The 25,460-nt window shown below is 35.0% G+C and overlaps 2 protein-coding genes across 3 annotated transcripts in view; both read right to left on the bottom strand.

Annotated features, from left to right (window-relative positions):
• LOC148625374 (uncharacterized) overlaps positions 1-25,460 on the bottom strand; it is a 342,046-nt gene that overhangs the window by 292,552 nt on the left and 24,034 nt on the right. The window lies entirely within an intron of this gene.
• On the bottom strand, positions 1,704-19,490 carry LOC148625376 (uncharacterized). The gene is made up of 4 exons (XM_088568858.1): positions 19,288-19,490; positions 10,640-10,779; positions 10,339-10,480; positions 1,704-5,046 (listed from the first exon to the last, which is right to left on the bottom strand). The coding sequence occupies exons 1-4, from the start codon at positions 19,352-19,354 to the stop codon at positions 4,460-4,462; spliced, it is 936 nt and encodes a 311-aa protein (XP_088424984.1). The 5' UTR covers positions 19,355-19,490; the 3' UTR covers positions 1,704-4,459.

Here is a 25,460-nt window from a genome sequence, read left to right as displayed (position 1 = left end):
AATTATCGTCAATAAATTTACATACATTTGAAGATGCAAGTACCAAGAGAAAAGGAAGTAAAATATAAATCTGCATTGACACTGATGCCAAAAACCACCCGTGCAGGTCCGGGTGTTAAAAGAATAGGCCTGCAGCAGCGCTAAGCTTGTCGTAAAAGGCGACTAAATAGTGCTCTGAACTCTAGTCTGCGTAGTTTCAGCAAGCTCTGGCATAACGTATTAGTTGTGATATGAACACTCCATACGCAGGAGCCGAAGGGATGTTGCCACAGATGAAAGGAAAGTTGACAATTCTGAATGAAAAGTCATCACGTTTGTCGTAAAGTTTGGTCAATAGTTTTCCTTTACCATCGATTTCTAAGTGTAGGTGAAGATATGAGGCTGACTTCACAGTGTCTGTAGTATCTTTTATCTCAAGTTCTTTTGGGTAGATGCGATGTATCAAATCCCCGAAATTATGATTGTTTAAAGATAACACGTCATCTATATAGCGGAAACTGAGATTGAAGGATCTATCCAAACAATATTCTTTCTTTCTGATCAGATCAGCTATAAAGTCAGCCTCATAAGAGTGAAGGAATAGGTCAGCTAGTAAAGGAGCACAATTTGTTCCCATTGGAATCCCGACCGTTTGTTGAAAAACACGTTTACCACACTGGACAAATACGTTGTCGATTAAAAATTCCAGCATTTTGTAAACATCTTCCTCTGTATATTTGGAAGATGATTGGAATTATTTCTTACAAAGAATGAGAAATCTCTACCAAGAACTATATATTTGTATCTAGGAGTACCATCTTTTTGGAAAAACAACGACGTATAAGTTGCATAAGTGATATCACAGATATTTAACCGTCCGATAGAGAAGATAAAATGACGAACGACGACAGTTATTTGAGTTGAAATATTTATTCCATGTATTCCTAGAGTTTTTGCCTGTTTTTAAGTCTTGTCTTTGTCCATGATTTATGAATGACATGTCTCTTGTTCTAAAAATGATCTCCCTCTTTAACCTTTACAGAATACTTTTAAAATTGTCTTTTGCTTGTTTTCTATCTAATATATATAAGTAATACAAAGAGTCGAAATAGAAAACAAAACATCATGCTGTCAGTTTGCACATATTTTCAACAACGACATTGTGGAAAAAATATGTATGTTCAAAGTTTCAATATACTGTTTTGTGTAGTTTAAATGATAAATCTTGTCTTTGATAAAATTAGGGTCGTATCAAGAATGAAAGAGACAGAAATTTGGAGTAACCTCTTTCTAAATTTTTGCTTGTCAATTATCATTATAAACTTTATGGTTAAAAAAAACTAAAAATTTTAATTTGTTAATTACTATAACAGGAAACCCCTGGACAAACGCTGATTGAAGTAGGATGCAAGATTCTAACTTATCTAATGTCTATCGTCCGTAGTATGCGACCCGGATACGCGCCTTCTACAGTCGGTCTTCGTATTTATATGGTGGTTTTACCGTACACGTCATGATAAAAGAAAACATGGCACAAGGCATAAGTGCACAATTTAGTGCCGACATTCCAACATTATCATAATCTAGATATGGTTTGTTATTTTGCAGCAAACTTTTTCTTATAATCGGTGGTAGTTAGCTTTGAATAAATGTATTTTTTATAAACATCAAAAACAAACGTTGGAATAAAATTCAAAAACTTTTATTAAAGACAATAAGGCTGTGTAAGGCTTCAGAAGAAAATAAATCTGACAACAAAGTTACTTTTTTGTCACACTGCTGTAAGTGCTTACGTCAAATTCTAAAATTTTTCACTTTTCTTGTTACAAGATTTATACCACACCAAATTATATCCTTCATTTAGTGGTCACCTGAAATTATATGGTCACACCAATTGAAGTTTTCGAATTACAGAATATAGATGAAGAAAAGAAAATTTCGTTTTTGGAAAAAAAACGAATAAATTTACAAATAAAGGATACAATGCAAAGCAATCAAAGCAAATATGTGTAGATAAGACTTAATTGAGAAGATGAGTTACCTTCACTCAAAATTGGTAAAATAATGGTAGTCGAAACATTTATGGTTACATATTTTAAGATCTGACTGATGGTGGATACGTTTTCATTTTCGTATTTCTGCTCTTTTTAGTCAACTTTCTGTTACATGTATTTTTTAGAAACATAACATCTAGACCAATATACATCACTTTCATTTATGTGAAACTCATGACTCATACAACCAACGGCACTTTTTGAAACTATCACGTGACACCTATAACTTTTTATGACATCAATCATAATTATACAAGTTCTAACCAATCAGGTCACCTGCTTAAATATATAATATACAATTAATATATCATAAGTCACACTTCCCTGTACTTTTCATAGACCAATACATGTTCAACCTTTATCTATACAAATATGAAAATGAAAAAAAAAAAAATAAAATTATCAGGTAACTAATGAAGTTTAAAATAACACATTCTTATTTTAACGAGTTTTATGCATCACTAGAGCCGTTGTGTTAATACTGATGATCTTAATTTTCAGTAATTCTTAAGTTTTTCATTCCTGACAGATGATTGGTATGAACTCCATTTTTTAACAAACATAAAACAAAAAGTTTTTTTTCTTATGACACAAGTGTTCGCAGAATTTGAACTTCAATTGTAAGTATAAGAGGGTGAATAAAAATGTCTGACATACAAATGATTTTAAGCTGGATGTAAAAGAGATGAAGTTATAAGTACTCAAATACAGACTGTGAAATAATGGCTAATTTGTGGCAATATTTTCTAGTCTTCAATGAAAAATGATTAAATACAGTAACTTACCCGATTAGAATGAATAAATCATAAAATTATTATAAATATAAATTTTAAACGCGACTGTCATAGTTAACCGATTTTTTTTTTAAATGTGAATCACAGCTGCACAACACACGTGACGTCACGTAGCACGTCGCTGAAAAACAGTATCGATAGGAAATTTTGCAGCGCTTATAAAACTTACATATTTAGGTCAAGAATATCTTACAATTCAGCAAAACAGCGATAAACAGATTATTAAATATTTTTTAAACTCGCGGGAGTTTCTCATGCTCATCTCGTCTCGTGGCACGCAAAGCCGCTCGGCGAGATAAGCACGAGAAACTCCCTCTCGTTGAAAAAAATATTCAATATTAAATAGTCTAATATTATCTACCCGCAGAACAGCAGTATTAAGCTTAGATAATCATATTAACGCACGTAACGTAACTTACTTATAATGTAATACAAGAAGGTTTACGTATATCAGGCATGATACATCAATTCATGGGTTATTAAAGACAATATAATATACATCTGAACTGAAGCTAAAAACACTATCATACATTGTCAAACATTTTATATCCCACCCGTAAACGAAGTTCGGGGGATAAAGGTTTCATTCTGTCAGTCTGTCTCTGAGAAGCTTGCAGCATTGTTATGAAACTTTGTGGGATCGATGTAATATGACCACATGGAGATGTGTATATTATCAGGAATTTCTGTTCCAATTATGACAAAAATTGTAGAAATTAGGCATATATTAGCAAAACTTGGTCTGATATGTTGTTATCGCAACTCCCCACTTACAGGATTGAAATGACATTCAATGGAGTGATAGAATACCATATTGGGATGTGCATACTGTCGATAATTTCTGTTTGGGTAAAATTGTAGAAATGACAGCTGTTCAACTTTAGGCATTTTTCAGCAAAATTTGGGCTGATCCGTGGTTCACAAATCCTCCTCATTTACAGGGAGGATTGTTATAAAACTTAAAGGAGTGTTAAATTACCATTTTGGGATGTATAAATTTGCAGTTATATTCTGAAAGTGTGTCCAATTTGAATTGTGTGTCCGCATTGGTCCTCATGGTTCAACTAGCTGCAATTGTATCAGTCCCGTTAAGGTCAATGTCTAGTTTAATGTTATTCTATTTTTCGAGCTTATTTAAACAGACAATATTTTCTTTTTGACAAGCACTATACGGGACCATCTATTTAAATATTTTGAATAAAAAGTTTTTGCTAACAAATATTAAAACGATAGATGAAAACATAAGAAGTTTTATTTCGTGCTGGTCCGATAATATTAAAACGATAGATGAAAACATAAGGACAAGTTTAATTTCGTGCTGGTCCGATTTGATTTCTGCTTCTATTCGCTTTCTGATTGATTTAATTTTTACAAAGTCTTGTTTGTTTTAATCCAACCCAACAAACGGTATTTTGGTGCTTAAGAGAAAATGCTTTTTCACGTTAATAATGATAAGTAACATATAAATCCATGTAAATGAATGTGACCTAGCACTGTCGGAACATTTCAGGACACTAGAATATAACTGTTCATCGACATCTGTTTCTTTTATTAAGTTTAATAGCATACATGCTTTATTCATCAAGTACGAGCACGGTCTACTAGACACACTATACATGTCTACCGATTTTTTTATTTCCGCATCAAACAGCTAACGACGTCGCTACAGATTATCAAAACAATAAGAGTACTGATAATTACAATGCCAAAGCATCCGGTCGCCATTGCAGAAAATCTCTCGTCTCTCGCTGATATCTTCTTATTTATATATGAGGATATCAACTGTATATCAACAGCAATTTCTTTTTGCAACTCATCCAGATGATCTTTTAAATATAACTTTAGTTCTTCTCTAGACAATGAAAGATTTGCAATAAAGTCCCACTTTGTGCTTACAGATGGGCACGGACAATTACAATTATTATTGATAGTTGAAGTGACTGTTGTTGAAGATAAAGATGAAAGCGACTCCGTCGTCGTTAGCTCCACAAGTTCTTTTGAAGCGGTTTCTTTGCTTGACGAACGGATTGATACATCTGTTGTGTTGCGGGCAGTTGCCTCCATTGATGTCGGAGCTATATACAGTGATAAATCAGTTGTAGTTAGCATTTCTGAATTAGCAGTAGTCAACGTAGTTGGATGAGTAGTGGTCAATATAGGCGAACTAGTTGTAGTTATATTTGAAGGATCAACTATAGTGACGGGGAAAGTGTCACCCTCTAAATTAAAAAAAAATTTATATATATAATTAGGCATTCACTGTCAAAACGACTAAATAACTTTGTAAAGTACATTGTATTAAGTAACACTGGTGCATTTTTGTTTTGACAAAAAATAGATGTTGGGTTCTCAATTTTGAAAGTGAACAAGGATAGAGGTTTTACTACTATTCTAAGCTAAATGATACTGGCGATGTTGTATGACGTCTTTAAATACAAAAAAAAATCCAAAAGCACGGCGTTCTGATTCAAACTATCAGTTTGAAAAATAACCCCCTAAAAGTAAATATTCACATGTTTATTCAAGTCTAAGCTACCATACACCCCATTTATTAGAACCGGTCGCTCCAAACGACTGGATTCGAACCCCTTTTCTCCTCTGACATCTAACACAACACCGCCTGCAGTAAGTCACGCTAGACCATTCTCCTAGCTAGGTAATTAGGCTTTCATTTACCGAGTTATACTTCACCGAAAGTATATCACAAAGGATGAGGGCCCATAAGGCCTTGTTCTGCCTACTGAAATAATTGGTAAAAAAATTATCAATTCGGAAGAAAACTAAACAATAATGTAATACATATTGTAAATTTTCAATTTTATGCATTCAGTTTGTGATTTAAAGAGTAACAATACAGAAACGAACGCACAAAAACCGCCTGGAAGGCTATTTTGTCAATAAAAAAGCATTTTTTCACTCTTCTGTCACGTTTTATAGTGAGATCCAGCGATAACCAAAAAAAAAAAAAAGAATGATGATACTGAAAGTGTGCATTTATAAAATCTTTCTACAGGAAAAGGGATTTTTTGGTTAACGCTGGATCTCTATGTGCATTTAACAAAAAAACCTTTTAAAATCATGCTTAAAATCCCTTCAAAATACCTGTACATGTATCATGTGACCTAGCTAACTGTCACATGATTAAGTACCTGGCCATCGGTGTAATGTACACTGAAATCCTAATTACACTGTTCAAGTGGAGTAGATATATTAATTAAAGAGCTTTTTTCTCACCTTTATGCCAAAAAATGAAATAAAGTCTGAAATAATCTTTGATCAGACAGCCACTGCTATAAACATGCATGCATGTACGTGAATGTACTTGTATACTTTGAACCGCGTTACTGTCCTTTACGGGGAATTTTTTCTATGGATTTATTATTGGAATCCAATAGATTTCAATATTTTTTGCTTTAATATCAGTATAAATCTCCTCGATAAAAGATAGCTCTACATTATGATTTACTTTTGCATGGAACGTAGTACAAACATGAGAGATTTAAATAAGCTTGTATAAGCATTAGTGTATAGAAACCTGCAGCACGCTGTCTAAAGATAATTTTCTTTGTAATAAATGCTACAACGCATTTTATTTCCTCATACGATCGGGCAAAGTAGGAAACACTGTTATTATATCAAGCGCGAATAAAGTTTTTTACTCGCTTCTGTATTTATTTTGAAAGTAAAAAAAAATTAAAAGCCGTTTGCTTTATTTGCAAGTAAAAAAATCCAGGTCTGGGTATTTATTTATTGCAATGATTAAGTACAGTTCTATATACAAAGTTCCTTCAACACTGTTTTCTTCATTCGGGAAAAATCTTCAATACATATACATTTACAATGCGTACATATTAAACATGTCCTTACATGTATTCGATATTGCAAATTTAATATATGCAAAATGCTGGTCAATTTTACGCAACTTTCTGTGTATAAAATCCTGTTGCTTAAGTTTCTTGTATATAAAGTAAATATTCCAACATTTCATTCGTATTTACTGTACGCTGACACATACGCCAAAGCATGTAGACACTTAAAATACCCGTTTTTGTATCAAAGCTGTTACCTGAGGAAGAACTTTGATGCTCCGCTCAGGAGGAGCACGGATGTACATGTAATTAATTCACGTCTATATGTAAATATCTGTGCTTAATAGCCTACATGTAGTTTTAGTATTTGTTATAACAGGTCTTATATAATATTTGTGCCAAGCAGTCCTGTCGTGCTAATTGTTGTCTGCAATTCCGCTTTTTGTCGGTTTTTCGAATATTAAATGCAAATTTTAGCGTCTATATTTTATGTGAACGAAGTTGTCTTTTATTTTGCATCCTATGTTACGTTTGTATTTAATCCATGTCTCCAAAATGTTGTTATCCGCCTCTTGAAAATATTTGAAAAAAGCAAAAAAAAAACAAAAAAAACACGCGGATGGTGGATTTAATGGGGTGCGACAATGCCTTATACATGTAGGTTGACAGGTTAAATAAGCATGGTCTGACCGTGAACCATCTGAGGTTTAGTGGTATGAATATCCACGTGACATTTATTGAAATTAGTTTTTTTTAACCCTAATTTAAGATGTACCAAGATTTCCTGCATTTTAGCGGAGATACGGTTTGCACTGATCTTAATCTTCAGAAACCCTACAAAAGGAGACCCCCTATTATTCTTATCCAAATTGAAGTGTGTCACTCCTCAGCTTCTTAACTTCCCAGTTTCATCCCTAATATTTTGACTGATGAATAGCGAAAATTTCGAAAGCGCAGGATTAAAGCTTCCAGCGGGAGACTGACAAGACCGTTGAAAATTACGGAATGTATGATGAAATGTTGAGAGGCTCCAGTCGATAGCGGGAGGTTTACTACCTATATATATGCATTTACTTCAAACTTTCCCAAATTAATTTACTATTATTCGTAATCAAAAATTCTAATAAAAAATGTTTCATTTTCATTTTTCTCGTTTTTGTATTTTAAAACTTAGAAAATATTATATAGATTGGTGATTTAATTAACAGTATTGATAAGTTTATCAACAATGATTTGTGCATGTACGCGCTTATTATTTTTCAGCCATTGTACATGGAAAATTTTAACACATTGCTCAGGGATCTGTCTGTCTGTAGTTAACCACGATAATCATTAGTGATTAATCATTTAACTGGTTATGAGCCCCGTGCAGGTCCGGGTGTCAAAAGAATAGGCCTGCAGCAGCGCTAAGCTTGTCGTAAAAGGCGACTAAATAGTGCTCAGAAACCTAGCCGGGGGGCTAAGCGCTCTGCCCACAGAGCAACTGGGGTTTAACGTCCGAGCAGCAATATTTCAGCTATATTCAGACGATGAACATGAAATGGATGATAAAATGAACATGAAATGAAAAAAAGGATGGAACACAAGGATAAAAGGGTCAACAAATTTTGATTACCACTGGAAAAAGGGGGGATGGGTATGGTCGGGCAATTTAGCCTCCTGTGGCGGAGCGCAAAGGTTCCTACTCCTATCGAATACCACAGCAGGGTTCTTTAACGTGCGAGGAACGTGGCATCTTTCCCAATACGGTGCACCACTATGGTTTGCGGTCAGGTTTTCCGTATTATAGCCTGACAACCCCAGCATGTAACACGCCAGGGGTACCCCATTCAACCACCTGGGGCACACATCCCAGTTACTCTGTTGGCAGAGCGCCCTAGGGGCTAGGGTTCTGAGCACTATTTAGTCGCCTTTTACGACAAGCGTAGCGCTGCTGCAGGCCTATTCTTTTAACACCCGGACCTGCACGGTAAAAAAACTCCATTTTTGGAGTAACAACGTCGTATAATGTTTTTGAGTCGGGATTTTAACTGAGTATAGGTAATAGAAGTATAAAGCGTTGAAAAATCATAGGTTTTAATACTATAGTATTTTGATAATTTTGAATTGATGGTTTCCAGGAGATTTTTCGAATATATTTCAGGATCCACATTGAATTAACACCTCTATGGGAGTTACTGTTTGTTTGTTTGTTGGGGTTTAACGTCCGAGCAGCGATATTTCAGCTATATTTAGACAATGAACATGAAATGGATGATAAAATGAATATGAAATGATAAAAAAAAGGATGGGTCACAAGGACAACAGGGTCGACAAATTTTGATTGCCACTAGAAAAAGGGGGATGGGTAAGGTCGGGCAATTTAGCCTCCTGTGGCGGAGTGCAAAGGTTCCTACTCCTATCGAATACCACAGCAGGGTACTTTAACGTGCGAGGAACGTGGCATCTTTCCCAACACGGTGCACCACTATGGTTTGCGGTCAGGGTTTCCGTATTATAACTTGACAACCCCAGCATGTAACACGCCAGGGGTACCCCATTCCACCACCTGGGGCACACATCCCAGTTGCTCTGTGGGAAGAGCCCCCGGCTAGGGTTTCTGAGCACTATTTAGTCGCTTTTTACGGCAAGCTTAGCGCTGCTGCAGGCCTATTCTTGTAACACCCAGACCTGCACGGCGGATATACACTGTACAAACCAGTCTTATTGTTTTGTGACGAGTGCTTTTGTAATGCCTCAGAAGTGTGCTTTGGTGGTTATTATTGTACACAAGATTATCAATTAGAAATTTCAGAAATATGTGCTAATTAGATTCATTTTTAGAGTCTAGAGAGTTCAAGATGGAGAAATAAGTGTGTATAAATGGTAATTTTCAGTCTTCAATAATCAATTACAGCATTTCTGTAGCAATATATGAAACTCATGTACACATTTTATAGTATTATAAAAAAAGTATTGATAACATCTAGAAATGACTGTTGTCTCCACATGACGGTTGCGGCCTATTCCTGCAAGAAAATGGCGGAAAAAACTAATAAATCCTATTTTAATGCAGTCATTGTAACATGCTTTGCTCTGTCAACAATCATGCTTTTTTTAGGGTGATGGTAAAAAAATTCCTTCAATGTGGTCTTTCAGGAAAACTAGAAAAAAATGTCTACTAGAAATATTAAGTATGTTCATCCTTTAAGGAACATGCATTTGACTTCCTTATTGAGAAAGTGTGGTAATAAACGAACCTCGCCGATTTTGTTATGGTATTGGATTTAAATTAAGAAAGTTGAGATTTTGCGGTGTTCAAGATTCACGAGTTTTTACGAATAACCACTAAATTACTCTATTAAATCCTATTGAAAATTTTGACCACTTTACACTTTGTATCGGCCTTTACGTAAATTATATCGCTTGTATAACTATGACGTCACCAGTTGCTCCTGCAGAGAATGAAGAAAGTAATTTTTAGACGTCATAGCTGTAGCTTTGTAGTTGTATCAAATTATACAACAACCAATCTCAACGCGAATTTGCTATTTTTCATGCTTCAAATAGCAAAATATCTAGCCGTCAAAGAGTTACGTAAAAAATAGAGAATGTATGTTAGTCGCTGGTCCAAGCAGGAATTTTAGATTTATTTGCTCAGATTTTGACAAGTTTTACCTTTACATGTATAACATATCTGATAAGATGATTTTCCTTACTTACCAATCGAGTACACTGCCATTATATTAGTATTGCCGCATAAATCTGAGGGCCTTTGCGGGCATACATCACTTCCACATCCACTTGACGATTTTAGAACCGTTATAATCTGTTGAGCGCAATGGCAGGTCCACTGACCATTATCCTACAAAATATTTTAGAAAATGCGTTTCATCTGAATTTGTTTTTTTTTCTTATGAATATTTATAAGTTATATCACAAAATATGTTCAAAATTAAAATACAAAGATCTACTTTGTAGCATCTATACAAAACTAAGGATAAAAAAATAAATAAAGCCTCACCAAACGTAACGTTCCACTGAATTTATTCCTGGGATCCATTGTAATACATTTATTAATACATCCCAGAGTGGTTTGGTCGCCCCAGTTATCTTGAATTTGAAACCCTGTTCTTTCAGAAATACACGTGTAGAACGAATACCCTGCAAAAAAAGTTATATTAGCTGAAAACACGAACAATAACTAGTGTGAGTACGTAATCCACAAAAATACTAAAACATGTAATTGGTACACTGTAGCACTAATGAAATGCTTTGTTGTCCACATTCTATGCATCTTACATGAATGTCGATTGAAATCGATAAAAATCGAAAGAAAAAAGGATTGAAAAGGCTTGAAAAAGGAATGTCTGTTTTCTATTTTGTGTAGTCAAACCAATTATTTCAATCAAATATTTACATATCGTTTTAAAATATGTTTTGAATATGCATAGAGAACAGGTTCATAAATGATTTGCTACACAGAGCGTGAACCATCTTGATTATTCCCCGTGCAATTAAAGATTGCGTAATGGATTATTGCAAAAAAAGGATGTGACAACATGAAATGTGTATAATAGAAATCATCATGTCTGTTAGTCGATCGCCTGTCCGTTCAGCAGTCCACATTAGATGGGACGAAAGCAATATTCAAAGATGCAAACACTTTAAATACTGCCCCTTGCAGGTCCGGGTGTTAAAAGAATAGGCCTACAGCAGCGCTAAGCTTGTCGTAAAAGGCGACTAAATAGTGCTCAGAAACCTAGCCGGGGGCTAGGCGCTCTGCCCACAGAGCAACTGGGATGTGTGCCCCAGGTGGTGGAATGGGGTACCCCTGGCGTGTTACATGCTGGGTTGTCAGGCTATAATACGGAAAACCTGACCGCAAACCATAGTGGTGCACCGTGTTGGGAAAGATGCCACGTTCCTCGCACGTTAAAGTACCTTGCTGTGGAATTCGATAGGAGTAGGAACCTTTGCGCTCCACCACAGGAGGCTAAATTGCCCGACCTTACCCATCCCCCCTTTTTCCAGTCGCAATCAAAATTTGTCGACCCTATAATCCTTGTGACCCATCCTTTTTTTTTCATTTCATGTTCATTGTCTGAATATAGCTGAAATATTGCTGCTCGGACGTTAAACCCCAACAAACAAACAAACTTTAAATAAATACTACAGAAGCTTATGTGACTTCATTCGGTTCTTGAAAGTGCAACTCCTACTAAACCTCTGAAGGGACTTGAGGGTTATTTTTAGGAAGGTTGGACTTCGAATTATTTGTGCACGAAGAATATTAATTATTTGCAATGGATTTTAGTTGGAGATAATCCGGACAAAGAAGGACCTATGCATGTTAAAACTTTGTATAACCTCACCAGAAATAGCTTTTGGAAAATTTCCTCCTCGAAGTCTACTTATACAATACAGTTATCTTCTATTTCAATATAAAGTTTTCGTGAAAACAACTATTATGTTGAAATTGAATTTTTATTAGAGGTCAATTTTCTTGGTGAACGTGAATGTTCATTTTAAATAATAAATTTAAAATTTTTCAAAATAAATCAAATGGTGTTTCTTAGTATAACTTCTATTTTATATTGACAGAACTAAACTGATTATGAGATATAATTTTGTTGTTTTTGTTTGTTTGTTTGTTGGGGTTTAACGTCCGAGCAGCAATATTTCAGCTATATTCAGACAATGAACATGAAATGAAAAAAAAGGATTGGTCACAAGGATGATAAGGTCGACAAATTTTGATTGCCACTGGAAAAAGGGGGGATGGGTAAGGTCGGGCAATTTAGCCTCCTGTTGTGGAGCGCAAAGGTTCCTACTCCTATCGAATACCACAGCAGGGTACTTTAACGTGCGAGGAACGTGGCATCTTTCCCAACATGGTGCACCACTATGGTTTGTTGTGATTTCTATGTTTGTTAGTTCACCATCGTGAAGACTTGCAAATTGACAGAGTAATCAAGGGAACCAAGGTTATAGCAGTAATCAAAAGAATGTAATCCAGGGACAGAGTAGACAAAGAAAACAGACATACACAACAAAGAACATAAAGTAACTAAAATCATACATACAAAGTAACAAATGGACTCCACCAGGTGCACCGGTAGGGTAAGCGTCCTCTGCTTTTCTAGAAACACCCGTCGAGTTGTTTATAAAAAGTCAAGTCCGGGGTAGACAAACGACAAAACATGTATAACCCGTTGAATAAATCAGTTTTCATGAGTGCAGATGGGTACATCATAACGATCCACGAGTTCATGATGACGACCATAAAACTTCTGTAGTGATGACTTCAATCTTGTTGCAACTTAACCCTGTTTCAGAAGCATATTTGTTAGAGTTCTAGTGCGATAAAAAAAGTCTGCGTAGTTTCGGCAAGCTCTGGTATAACGTATAAGTTGTGATATGAACACTTCATACGCAGGCACTGAAGGGGTGTTGCTGCAGATGAAAGGAAAGTTGACAATTCTGAATGAAAAGTCATCACGTTTGTCGTAAAGTTTGGTCAATAGTTTTCCTTTACCATCAATTTCTAAGTGTAGGTCCAGATATGAGGCTGACTTCACAGTGTCAGTATTATCCTTTATCTCAAGGTCTTTGGGATAGATGCGATAATCAAGTCCCCGAAATTAGGATTGTTCAAAGATTATTTATGATTTTTTTCATTTAGTTTGAATTCAATCAAATTGGATTGCCAAAAAAAAAACCCCTAAAAAAACAAACAAAACAAACAAACAAAATAAACCAATCAAAAACAAAAAAATAACTTTATTCACGACAGAAAAAAATTATCCTTATTTAGTATACAAAATAAAGATAATCTTACCATGTACAAATGAACAAAAATCCATCATCAATTTAAATAGCAGAATGCTACAATAAATCATTTTAATGAAAATGTGCGTTGAACCTTTCATGCACTGCATCTCAGAAACTCCTATACAGCTCTGCTAAAATTCCCTGCGTTATTATTTTTTTTAATTTTTTTTTGTGTTCGTTTGAAATTTTTTGTTTAATTTACTGCCTCGGCAAGTTTCATGTACGACATACATTTAAAGATAAAACAGTATATACCCAGTACCTAAATGCGTCATCTTAAGTACTTCTATATTAAAGAATCAGGCAAAATTAAGTTGTGGCACACGCAGAAAAACACATAGACAATTTTGTTGCATTTTCCAAATATCCTTACCTTATAACATCCAGAATAAACCATCTAAATCTAATTTCACTGTTTTTAGTGTTTCAAAATTTTATTAAAATTTCTCTGCATTTAAAGTTAATGTAGTGCTCAACATGACATGTTTTTTATATTTTATTCATTTTAAAATATTCTACTTCATTTGTTTTTGGACTCAAATATTGATTTTATTTATTGTGGTTTTTCATTTGATTATTTTTAATGTGTATCCTCTTAATAATTTTTTGCGGTTGAGCTCAAAATTGTTATACATGTTATTCATTTTTATACATTGATATATTGTGAATGTATTTCATATGTTTTTAACATGTAAAGCGCTTAATTGTATAATTAGATTACGCGGTATACAAATATTGTTTAATAATAATAATAATAATAATAATAACAAGTAAAATTTGTCTTCTTAGGATATTGAAAGGTCAGTTGATTTGCACTATAGAAAAATGTTGGGAAAATTCTCCCACACTTTTTCCCTATAAAATCATTCAAAACATATGTATATCACAGATGCTTCGTTTTTATGTCGGTTGTTTTATAGATGTATTGAATACATTTGTGGTAAGGAAGATCAAATTTAGAAAAAAAAAAACTTTGTGCCGTCAATTGCATGATTTTTATACAGAACGGTACTTAAGTTCCATTAGAAAAAAAAACCCATCATTTAACAATCGTTACTTTTATTACATCAAGCATAAATAAGTTGCTTTAGTGTAGGATTTTGCTGTTAAGGAAGGAACCGGGCCTTTACATTTTGTCTTTGTTCAAGAAAATCTAAAGTATTCTCTTAAATCTAAATCCTTACTAGGCAAAGCTTTAATCACAATAATAACCACCGGGGCTCAAACAATACATTAAAAACCCATTTTGTAAGAACTAAAAATTCAAGAAACAATGAAAAACTGCAATTTTAGGATGTCTATAAAACACTTTTTTGACGGCTTTTCTAGGAGTGCGATGATATTATGCCGAAGTACTTTTTAATTACCTAATCTACGATCTGTAGATATTATCATTGACTTCCCTGAGTAACACGGGAAGAGATGGGTCTTTAATACTGACATGCAGAATCATACATGTAATACGGGATATTTTGAAAGTTTATTGTTGGTATCGTATAATTAATGTGCCCTATTACACTTTTATTAAAACTCTCCGAATATACTTGGCCATTCCGCCGTCTCAATAAAATAAGTTTACAAAGGAAGAACAACTATTTTCATGTTAAACTGCAACACTGAAACAAAGCGAATAAGAAAATATATTTATTGCTGTTAAATTATGAAATTTATAAATCATTTTTTGTATAGCTAATCGTCTAGCAGACAGTGTATTTTGCAGTGTTTTAGCAGGTTTCGTACTTAGTTCATCACTTAGTATCCGCCTGCCAGACTTTTTCATATACATTTTTGCATCAAAATCGCAAAAACTATACACCAGCCATTTAGTTTGTGATTTCGATCATTCTTTGTTTAGTTATATTTTTATTTATTTTTGGTTATAGTGGCTTTATGATATGTTTGCATACGTTGCAAAATACTTAAAATAAACGTCGTGAGCAGAAAAAAGCAGAAAAAAAACTGCTGTCGAAGACGTATATTTTAATGTCAAAAACTGCGTCCATTTTCATCCTCGCGCTTACCACGAGTGTATGATGATATTATCAATGTTGACAAGCCAAATAATAATGACATTATTTCCATGGATTAAAGTATATGATTGGTATGGCTTATTGTAGCATTTTCTTTCATTAAAACTAAAAATTACGTATTAAACGAGCTTCTTTAAAACTTGTTTTGAAATTTTGCGTACATTAAAATTGATAGATTCTTATAAGAGTTCCTATTGAAGACATAATTTCTTGCATGAGTGTTAAAAAATTATGTCCCTTGCACAAGTGAAGCGTATCTATGAACTTCCCTCTCGAGTGTTAAACATCTCAGATTCATTAAGGACAAGTTGAAGCACCTATATTCTTCCCGAGAACACTTTAAAATCAAACTTGCCTATGTTAAGTGTGAATTTCTCCATCATTCAAACCACTTTGATTGTGACGTGAAGTTGCTGAACATCAAATTGTTTATGACAACAACAATGCTTTGGATTGGATTGGATTCAACAATAAAAAAAATGTGAGTGCGTGACCTCATCTTAAAACTCGAAAACGGCTATTAATGGAAGAATAGTGATTTCTTTATACTACTATGTAATCTTATTGTACTTCCTCAAAAACTCCCTAAACTAAATATTGCTTTTTGTTTGTCTTTTGAACGGTGATTTAACTATCAGATATGTACATTTTAATAGATAAGAGACAACATTCCTTGTTCCATTATTATGTAATTTATCAAAATGTTTGAGTTGGCATTATTGCGTGATCTTAAAGCAATTTTTAAAACAACAAGCATCGATATATAATGCTTTTTTATTCTTGTGAAGTGTATTTCACAAAATATGCCTAAAATTATTGAAATTTAATGAGTTCCTCTCCTCAATTATGTGGATCATTATGATACGAAATGTGATGTAACCAGGGCCGTGCGAATGTTTTTTGTTCCTGTACCTAAAGTTCTAGTCAAGAATGGAAAAAAAATTGTTAACAAGTTAAATTTACGCGACGTAGCAATCGCGATCTTGGTGCTACCCCTCTGGTTACATTCGTGTCTATAGCTTCTTTAAGCGTTCTGCGTTTTATGGATCAAAATGAATATTAGTTTAAAGCATGTTCCTCAAATTTACTTTGAAAATATTTTACTACATTTCTTTTGATCTAAGTTTGGCAAACATATTGTTTTGCTCACAGGAAATGGAGAGAGGGAAGATGAGGCCTTTCTTTTTATTGTTTAATTATCTCAGAAATAGATATGCGTGCTCTTTTACTTTATTGATAGGTTCATCAAAGTGGCGAGTAAAAAAATCCTAAAAAAAGTGCGGAAAAAAAGCAGTTCCATGAACTACATTCTTAAGTGTAAGGAAAGAAAAGTTAACATGGTTCTCATTAGGTTATCTTTTTTTATGTTTTTCGCTTCTGTATATGATATATATTTGCCTATTAATCGTCCAACTGTATTAGTACTGATGGCACTAATCTAACTTTACAGATTTTATCGTATTTATGAATTTTTTTGAATGCAGTTTCTCAATGAAAACAAACCCAATAACTTTGATTAGTATTTCAGTTTGCAAAAAAATAAAATTAATAATGTCAACATCGTGTACCTCTTTGAAATTAGGTACTAATTGATATTTAATTAAATAATCTTGCATATACATTTATAGTCTATTCGAAAGTTTAAGATAATGTTAGATAAGTTTTTTGACTTGACCCTGGGCAGCCCAAATGACATTACAGACATTAAAAACAACCGAAATAACATTTTGATAGCACCCGATGGCCATAGCAGAGACCTCTTGATCCTCATTAATCATCTCTATAAGTCGCGGTCAATTTTCTTCCAAAACAGTATTATTCTGCAAGTCATTTAAATGGCCTTTATATTAAGTGATCGATCAAACAGGTTATAACAATTCTCGTATTTTTGTGATTATTCTATTAACGTTCCCACATTTGCTCAAAAGAGTTATCAATGGAACCAAGGTTCTAGCGGTTCTCAAAAGAATACAATCTAGGGACAAAGACCAGATATTGAAAACAGGCATACACAAAAAAGATTTATCGTTACTATTGGGGTTTAAAGCCTGAGCAACAAACAACAAGATCATACAGTAACTAAAACAATACATACACAGTAACAAAAGCAAATGAGCAACTCGGACCGCACTAAAACCTGGGATCATCTACCCCAAATCCCCGAAACTAGGATTGTTTAATGATAATACATCATCTGTATAGCGAAACTGAGATTAACGTTTCCAGCTAACCGATGTTCCTTCTTTTGAACCGCCCCTCGAAGGTCCGGGTGTCAAACGAATAGGCCTGTAGCAGTACTAATCATCTTATGGGTGAACTGTTTCGCACACCAAGTTTCCCCATTCAAATGTTGTAAAACTTAAAATTAAAAGTTAAAATTTGGTGGATATATTGTTTAAATGTTGTTCAGCATTTATACATAGACAGATGTAATATATGTAATGGTAAACAGGTATAATTTAAATAAAGAATGGTATCCGGAACGTTTCAGTCCCCTGCCGTATTAGATTCTCTCCTCAGCATCAGATGGCTGATTGTCAAAATACCTTCTTTCACATGAACTTATGGAACTAAAATTGTGAGAGAATGAATCGAAAAGGGTTTTATTATTTTAACCCTTGTCCCACCTACTCCGTGCATGCTTTCATCCTGTGGTAGTGTCTAAGTGCCTGATATTTTATAAAACATAGTATTTGGCTGTTAGTTTTGGAAAGGCACTCCTGATTTAAACTAAAACTCAGTAACATTTTTTACAGAATGTTACCATGGCTACTGGATTTTATAACAATAATCACTAAATTATTTATAAATGACTTGAACCTCCAAACACCAAGGATTTCAAAAATATACACTTTTTGTTATGACAAAAACACTAGAAACTTCTGTGCGGACTGCCTCAAAACAACTTTATTTCAACAAAATAGGACCAAAGTTTCAGAAATGACCTAGCTGTATTGTACTACCTAAAAGGCGACTAAATAGCCCTCAAAACACTGTGTAAAACGTAGTAGAATAGGATAACCGTAGGATACTTTATGCTGGGGTCGTAGGCTATAATACAAAAAACCTGATTGCAAACGATAGTGGTGTAACGTGTTTCAAAAGATGCTTAGCTTGCACGTCAAAGAATCCTGATGCCGTATTCGGTAGGAGTAAGAACCTTTGCTATCCGCCACAATTGCCCGATCCTACCCAGCTCTCACTATTTCCTATGGCAATAGAAACCCGTTGACCTTATTGTCCTTGTGTCCTATCACATTTTTCATTTCATATTCATATCATGTTCTTTTTTTCATCCATTTCATGTTCATTGCCTGGATATTGCTGAAATATTGCTGCTTGGGTGTTAGACCCCATGAACTAATTAATTAATCTAAAAACGTTATAGATATATTTGTTTTTATATTTTGTAAAAAATATTTTAAAAACCACAAAAAGATGCCGCACACGAACTAGTTAATCAGGAAGTTAATTATTGTTATAAAAACGTTATAGATATATTTGATCTTATTTGTTTTTAAAAAAATCTTGAAAAACCATGAAAAGATGCCGTACACGAACAAGTTAATCAGGAGTCAATTATTGCTGCAGATAATAGGTAAATGATTTCACTGTATATTTTGGCCAATGACAGATCGTTTGCCAACCGCATAAGATTTCAGATCCAACAACTGCTTACACCAATCGGTTCAAGTACTGAACGGATTTTTCATTTAATAAGGGAGAATTATACCCATACAGACGGCGAATTCGAAGATTTCTGACACAGACTAAATCTATTCAACCAAATAAAATACTATAATCTTACCATGCACATAGGTTAAACACTGCATATCCACCGCTACCAAAAATGAACAAAACAAATACGAACACATTTTTTTTTGTTTAACGTGGTTGTACACCCAGGAAATCGTTCTAAGTAAGTGCGTTTCGTATTGACGTTCAGCAGTGGAATATAATGTTTAACAGTTTCAATATTAATCTCATTATTTTTCACCTGTTGTCGCTGCAGTTGTTCCAAACAATACATCATAAAAGTTAAAATAGTTTAAATCTGGTTACCTGGTACATCGGCTCTTTTAAATCATGTAAGTAGACAAGATGAATATAAACCATATGAAGTACCAACTCTTTTGAATAATCGATGAAGAGGTTAACTGTATTGTTCTTGATATCAAATTCAGAACAGTGTAATATAAAATATGCATCATAATCATTTCAGATTGACCTGACAAGAATTGAGCAAAAACTTGTTAAAATATGAACAGGAGCTACATTTTAGTTTATGTGTTTCGGAGAAAATCCATGATAAAAATCATTCATTATTGACTTGAATAATGAAGAAATAAGCGAAAACATACATCTCATGCAAATGTTCGTACTATCAATATCATTTGAAGTCGAATCGAATAATATTATTTCAATATTGTAATCAAATGTTTTGTTCGTTTGGGCTGAGTGTATTTATAACATCAACATTGTGATTTCAGGTTTTGCCTTTGACCGAGGGACACAGCCATTCGTACTCAAAAAGAATCATGTACCGTTACGTTGTCATATTTCTGCTGTCTGGACAAACAGAAATATGCCAGACTTCCTTTTGCAAACACAGTGCGTCTGCGTTTAAATTCAAACAAACACTTCCAACTGCATTCGTCGTTACAGTATATACATGTACTCTTGATCATAAATATGAAACATATTTTTTCTGAACAAGTTTGAAGATAGAACACTATTTATTCAAAATAGGGCGTTTATCCCGTTTGCCATTGAATTCGTAGGACTGATGCCAATTGTATCCGGTTATTTCTACAAATACGGTACAAAATGCATCACGGACAGTGTCTTTCGTGGCCTCCCAGGTGACGCTTTTTCTTTCACTGTTCTTTTCTGAGCATGGCGTCGGAGGACTTTTGACCCTGTTCATCGGCGCATATTGAGGTTGAGTGAAATTTCATACTGGGTGAAACCACCGCGGCGCGAACATACTATTTACCGACCAATGTGCAATGGAACTTTTGGTGGCATCTTGCTTTGAAAAATTAATCAGCCGGATAACATCGAACATGCCCGGGTGTCAAAAGAATAGGCCTGCAGCAGCGCTAAACTTAAAAGCGTAAAAGGCGACTAAATAGTGCTCGGGAACCTAGCATTGGGGTAGGCGCTCTGCCTACAGAGCAACTGGATTGTGTGCCCCAAGTGGTGGAATGGGGTACCCCCTGACGTGTTAAATGCTGGGGTTTTCAGCATCTTGTGGCAATCAAAATTTGTCGACACTATTATCTTTGTGTCCCATTACTTTTTTTTTCTTTTCATCATCATCATTTCATGTTCATTTTAGCCCCGTGCAGGTCCGGGTGTTAAAAGAATAGGCCTGCAGCAGCGCTAAGCTTGTCGTAAAAGGCGACTAAATAGTGCTCAGAAACCTAGCCGGGGGCTAGGCGCTCTGCCCACAGAGCAACTGGGATGTGTGCCCCAGGTGGTGGAATGGGGTACCCCTGGCGTGTTACATGCTGGGGTTGTCAGGCTATAATACGGAAAACCTGACCGCAAACCATAGTGGTGCACCGTGTTGGGAAAGATGCCACGTTCCTCGCACGTTAAAGAACCCTGCTGTGGTATTCGATAGGAGTAGGAACCTTTGCGCTCCGCCACAGGAGGCTAAATTGCCCGACCTTACCCATCCCTCCCTTTTGCTAGTGGCAATCAAAATTCGTCGACCCTACTGTCCTTGTGTCCCATCCCGTTTTTCATTTCATCATTTCATGTTCATTTTATCATCCGTTTCATGTTCATCGTCTGAATATAGCTGAAATATTGCTGCTCGGACGTTAAACCCCAACAATCAATCAATCAATCATGTTCATTTTATCATCCCATTTCATGTTCATCGCCTGAATATAGCTGAAATATTGCTACTCGGTCGTTAAACCCTAATAATCAATCAATCAATCGAACAGCAGATAATGAACACTTTAGGACATACAGTTGTAGCTATGTGCATACCCGTCCTTTAAAAACAATCGTTTAATTGATATGAAACAATACCAATTGGTAACAATTAAGGGTTTTTTTTTAATTTTTGATGAAAGAAATAGACATAAATTGACAGAAAAGTTAAAGTATTCCATTTTAACAAAACATGTATGATCATGAGTATGTAATTAGTATTTTTGTATTTCCAAATACTTCACCTCCGACTGAACGATTTTGAGCAATTCACACGGGACGTTGCCGAGACTCTGTTCTTTTTACACTTCAAACCAAAGATCCACCTATCAATAAAAGTCATTTTTATCAATTTGCATATTTGGCTCAAAGGAGATTGAAAGCTTTAAAAAAAATCCAATTTATGTAAACACCAAAAAATTTATATTTATCTATAATAATCACAATCACTTTGAAATCTATAACAAAACAAACAGCACACATAACTTAAGGAAGAATCAGTCAGAGCAGGATCGAATTGAACCAGATATTATCGAATAAATAAAATTCGTTTATCATGGCATTATCCAAGCTGAAGTCGTTTCAGAAGAACAATGAGGAAAAAGAATTTAAAAATCTATCAATATTGGATGATGAAAATGTTTCAAAGTGTCAGCCAACCATGCAGAGATAAAAAAAAAATACCCCACACAGCCATAAGCAAACACATACATTCATATTATGTTTCGAGTGAAAATGTAACTTAAGTCTTACACTACAAATGCTTTTGCAAAACGTTCACTTAAGTTGTTCATTTTCTCCAAAGCAGAAATTCCTATAATTGATTTTAGTTGGTTAATTTTTTATTACACTTTTATTTGTAAAATATGTTAACATAACTGCACTTTTCAATTGCATAGTACAAAGACAAAGCGCTATATTTTTTTATGACGTTAGGGAATAGATTTATCATGTCAGTTAAGGCAAAAGCCATAAAACAATACTTCTGACGGCGGAAATCTCTATTGATTTTGCTTTGCTGTCGTTCTTGTAAAGCTCATGATTAGTTTTCTCTTGATAATACCTTGCTTTATGTTGACTGGTTCTAAAATGTGTAATCTAACGAACACCAACCTGAAAAAGCATTGGCTTTGGCAAAGTTATATATCAAAATAAACTATTACATATAAAACATACCAACCTAATAAAATCACTTTGAACCAAAGCCAAAGTTGCCATTTTTGATGGACATAAAAATTTTTGTCTAAGATATCTAAGTGAACAGTAATACTAACTTTCATCAGCATAGCACTTTTGGAGAGAATATTATTTAAAAGTTGTAAAGGATTGACGATACGGACGCCAAATGATGATTAAATGCTAATAAAATAAGAAACAAACGTCTTTAATAAGAGTAATCAAGGGAACCAAGGTCATAGCAGAAATCAAAGAGTAATCAAGGGAACCAAGGTTATAGCGGTAATCAAAAGAATGTAATCCAGGGACAAAAACCAGACATGGAAAACAGACATACACGACAAAGAACATAAATGAACTAATATCATACATACAAAGTAACAATAGCAAATGAGCAACTCAGACTCCACTAAAAACTGGGGGTATGGACCAGGTGCACCGGTAGGGTAAGCGTCCTCTGCTTTTCTAGAAACACCCGCCGAGTGTTATACATAATACTGAATATTTTGTTTCTGCTTGGGTGCGTTATTTTTTTATTCATTGACTTCTTTTGAATTTAGAAACTTTTTAAAAAACAAATGTCAACTATCTACGAAAAAAATATTAAAATAGTTGTAATAGGTGTACCGTTTTAATTTGTCACTTGTGTTACTAAAATCATACATACAAAGTAACAAAAATAAATGAGCAACTCGGACTCCACTAAAAACTGGAAGCATGAACCAGGTGCACCGGTAGGGTAAGCGTCCTCTGCTTTTCTAGAAACACCCGCCGAGTTGCTCATAAAAAGTCAAGTCCGTGGTAGACGAAAGAGGAAAGGGAAACTATGACATATTGAACAAATCTGTTTTTATGGCGCAGATGGATATACTGTACGATCCTAAAACTTCTGCAGTGATGACTTCAATCTTGTTGCAACTTAACCCTGTTTCAGAAGCATATTTGTTAGAATTCTAGTGCGATATAAAAAGTCTGCGTAGTTTCGGCAAGCCCTGGCATAACGTATGAGCTGTGATATGAATACTCCATACGCAGGTGCTGAAGAGATGTTGCAACATATGAAAGGAAAGTTGACAATTCTGCATGAAATATCATCACGTTTGTCGTAAAGTTTGGTCAATAGTTTTCCTTTACCATCGATTTCTAAGTGTAGGTCCAGATATGAGGCTGACTTCACAGTGTCAGTATTATCCTCTATCTCAAATTCTTTTGGGATAGATGCGATGTATCAAATCCCAAACATTAGGATTGTTTAAAGATAATACGTCATCTATATAGCGGAAACTGAGATAAAAGGATCTAGCTAAACGATATTCTTTCTTTCGGATCAGATTGATTAATTGATTGTTGGGGTTTAACGCGCCCCGTGCAGGTCCGGGTGTTAAAAGAATAGGCCTGCAGCAGCGCTAAGCTTGTCGTATAAGGCGACTAAATAGTGCTCAGAAACCTAGCCGGGGGCTAGGCGCTCTGCCCACAGAGCAACTGGGATGTGTGCCCCAGGTGGTGGAATGGGGTACCCCTGTCCTTGTGTCCCATCCTTTTTTTTTTCATTTTATGTTCATTTTATCATGCATTTCATGTTCATCGTCTGAATATAGCTGAAATATTGCTGCTCGGACGTTAAACCCCAACAAACAAACAAAACAAACAAACAAAGGGTTTAACGCCCGAGCAGCAATATTTCAGCTATATTCAGGTGATGCACATTAAGGAATGATGAAATGAATGACAATAGGATCGACAAATTTTGATTGCCACGAGATTGATTCCTATCGAATACTACAGCGGGGTTCTTTCCCAACACGGTGCACCACTATGGTTTGCGGTCAGGTTTTCCGTATTATAGCCTGACAACCCCAGCATGCAACAAGCCAGAGGTGCCCCATTCCAGTTGCTCCAGGCTTGGTGTCAGAGAGAAAATATGAAATAATCAGTATTATTTTGTTTTTGAAATAAGGGGGAATTTTGTTGGTAACGTGTTTGTGATGGAGGATGTTAGCCAAATTAATTGCATTTATACCTTTGTTGACAAATGGTAGTGGAAGGAAATATCGTTTTTCTTCAAATTGACTTTTCACACAAACTGGTTTAAAGAGTCTGTGGAAACCAATATCTAAAATGATAGCAACAATTCTGTATAATGATGAGGTAGGGTCAGAAACAGGAGTGTCAAGACTTGTTTTGTGAAGTGAGTGTAGTAGAGTGAGAGTTATAGAATATAGCTTGGTTATATTGTGATGAAGTCCAAGAGGGTTACTTGATAATATATAACTTAATATGTCCACCTCCGTTTTATCGATCCTCACTTTATCGCAATATTTGCCATTCAAACACTTAAACTGTAACTTACGATAATGAGCATTTTTATTAGGATGAATACATCAAAACAACCTGACACTGCAACCTCCTAAACTGGTCACGTTTTCTTTCGTAAACACGTTCTACTAAGGATGCACTCAGTTTGTTTGTTTGTTTGTTGGGGTTTAACGTCCGAGCAGCAATATTTCAGCTATATTCAGACAATGAACATGAAATGGATGATAAAATGAACATGAAATGAAGAAAAAAAAAAGGATGGGTCACAAGGATAATAGGGTCGACAAATTTTGATTGCCACTAGAACAAGGGGGATGGGTAAGGTAGGGCAATTTAGCCTCCTGTGGCTGAGCGCAAAGGTTCCTACTCCTATCGAATACCACAGCAGGGTTCTTTAACGTGCGAGGAACGTGGCATCTTTCCCAACACGGTGCACCACTATGGTTTGCGGTCAGGTTTTCCGTATTATAGCCTGACAACCCCAGCATGTAACATGCCAGGGGTACCCCATTCCACCACCTGGGGCACACATCCCAGTTG

This window comes from Perna viridis, chromosome 2, assembly GCF_037379345.1.
Source record: "Perna viridis isolate PV_CMFRI_1.1 ecotype Kerala chromosome 2, ASM3737934v1, whole genome shotgun sequence".
Taxonomy (NCBI): Eukaryota; Metazoa; Mollusca; class Bivalvia; order Mytilida; family Mytilidae; genus Perna; species Perna viridis.
This window is presented reverse-complemented; position numbering and strand designations above follow the sequence as displayed.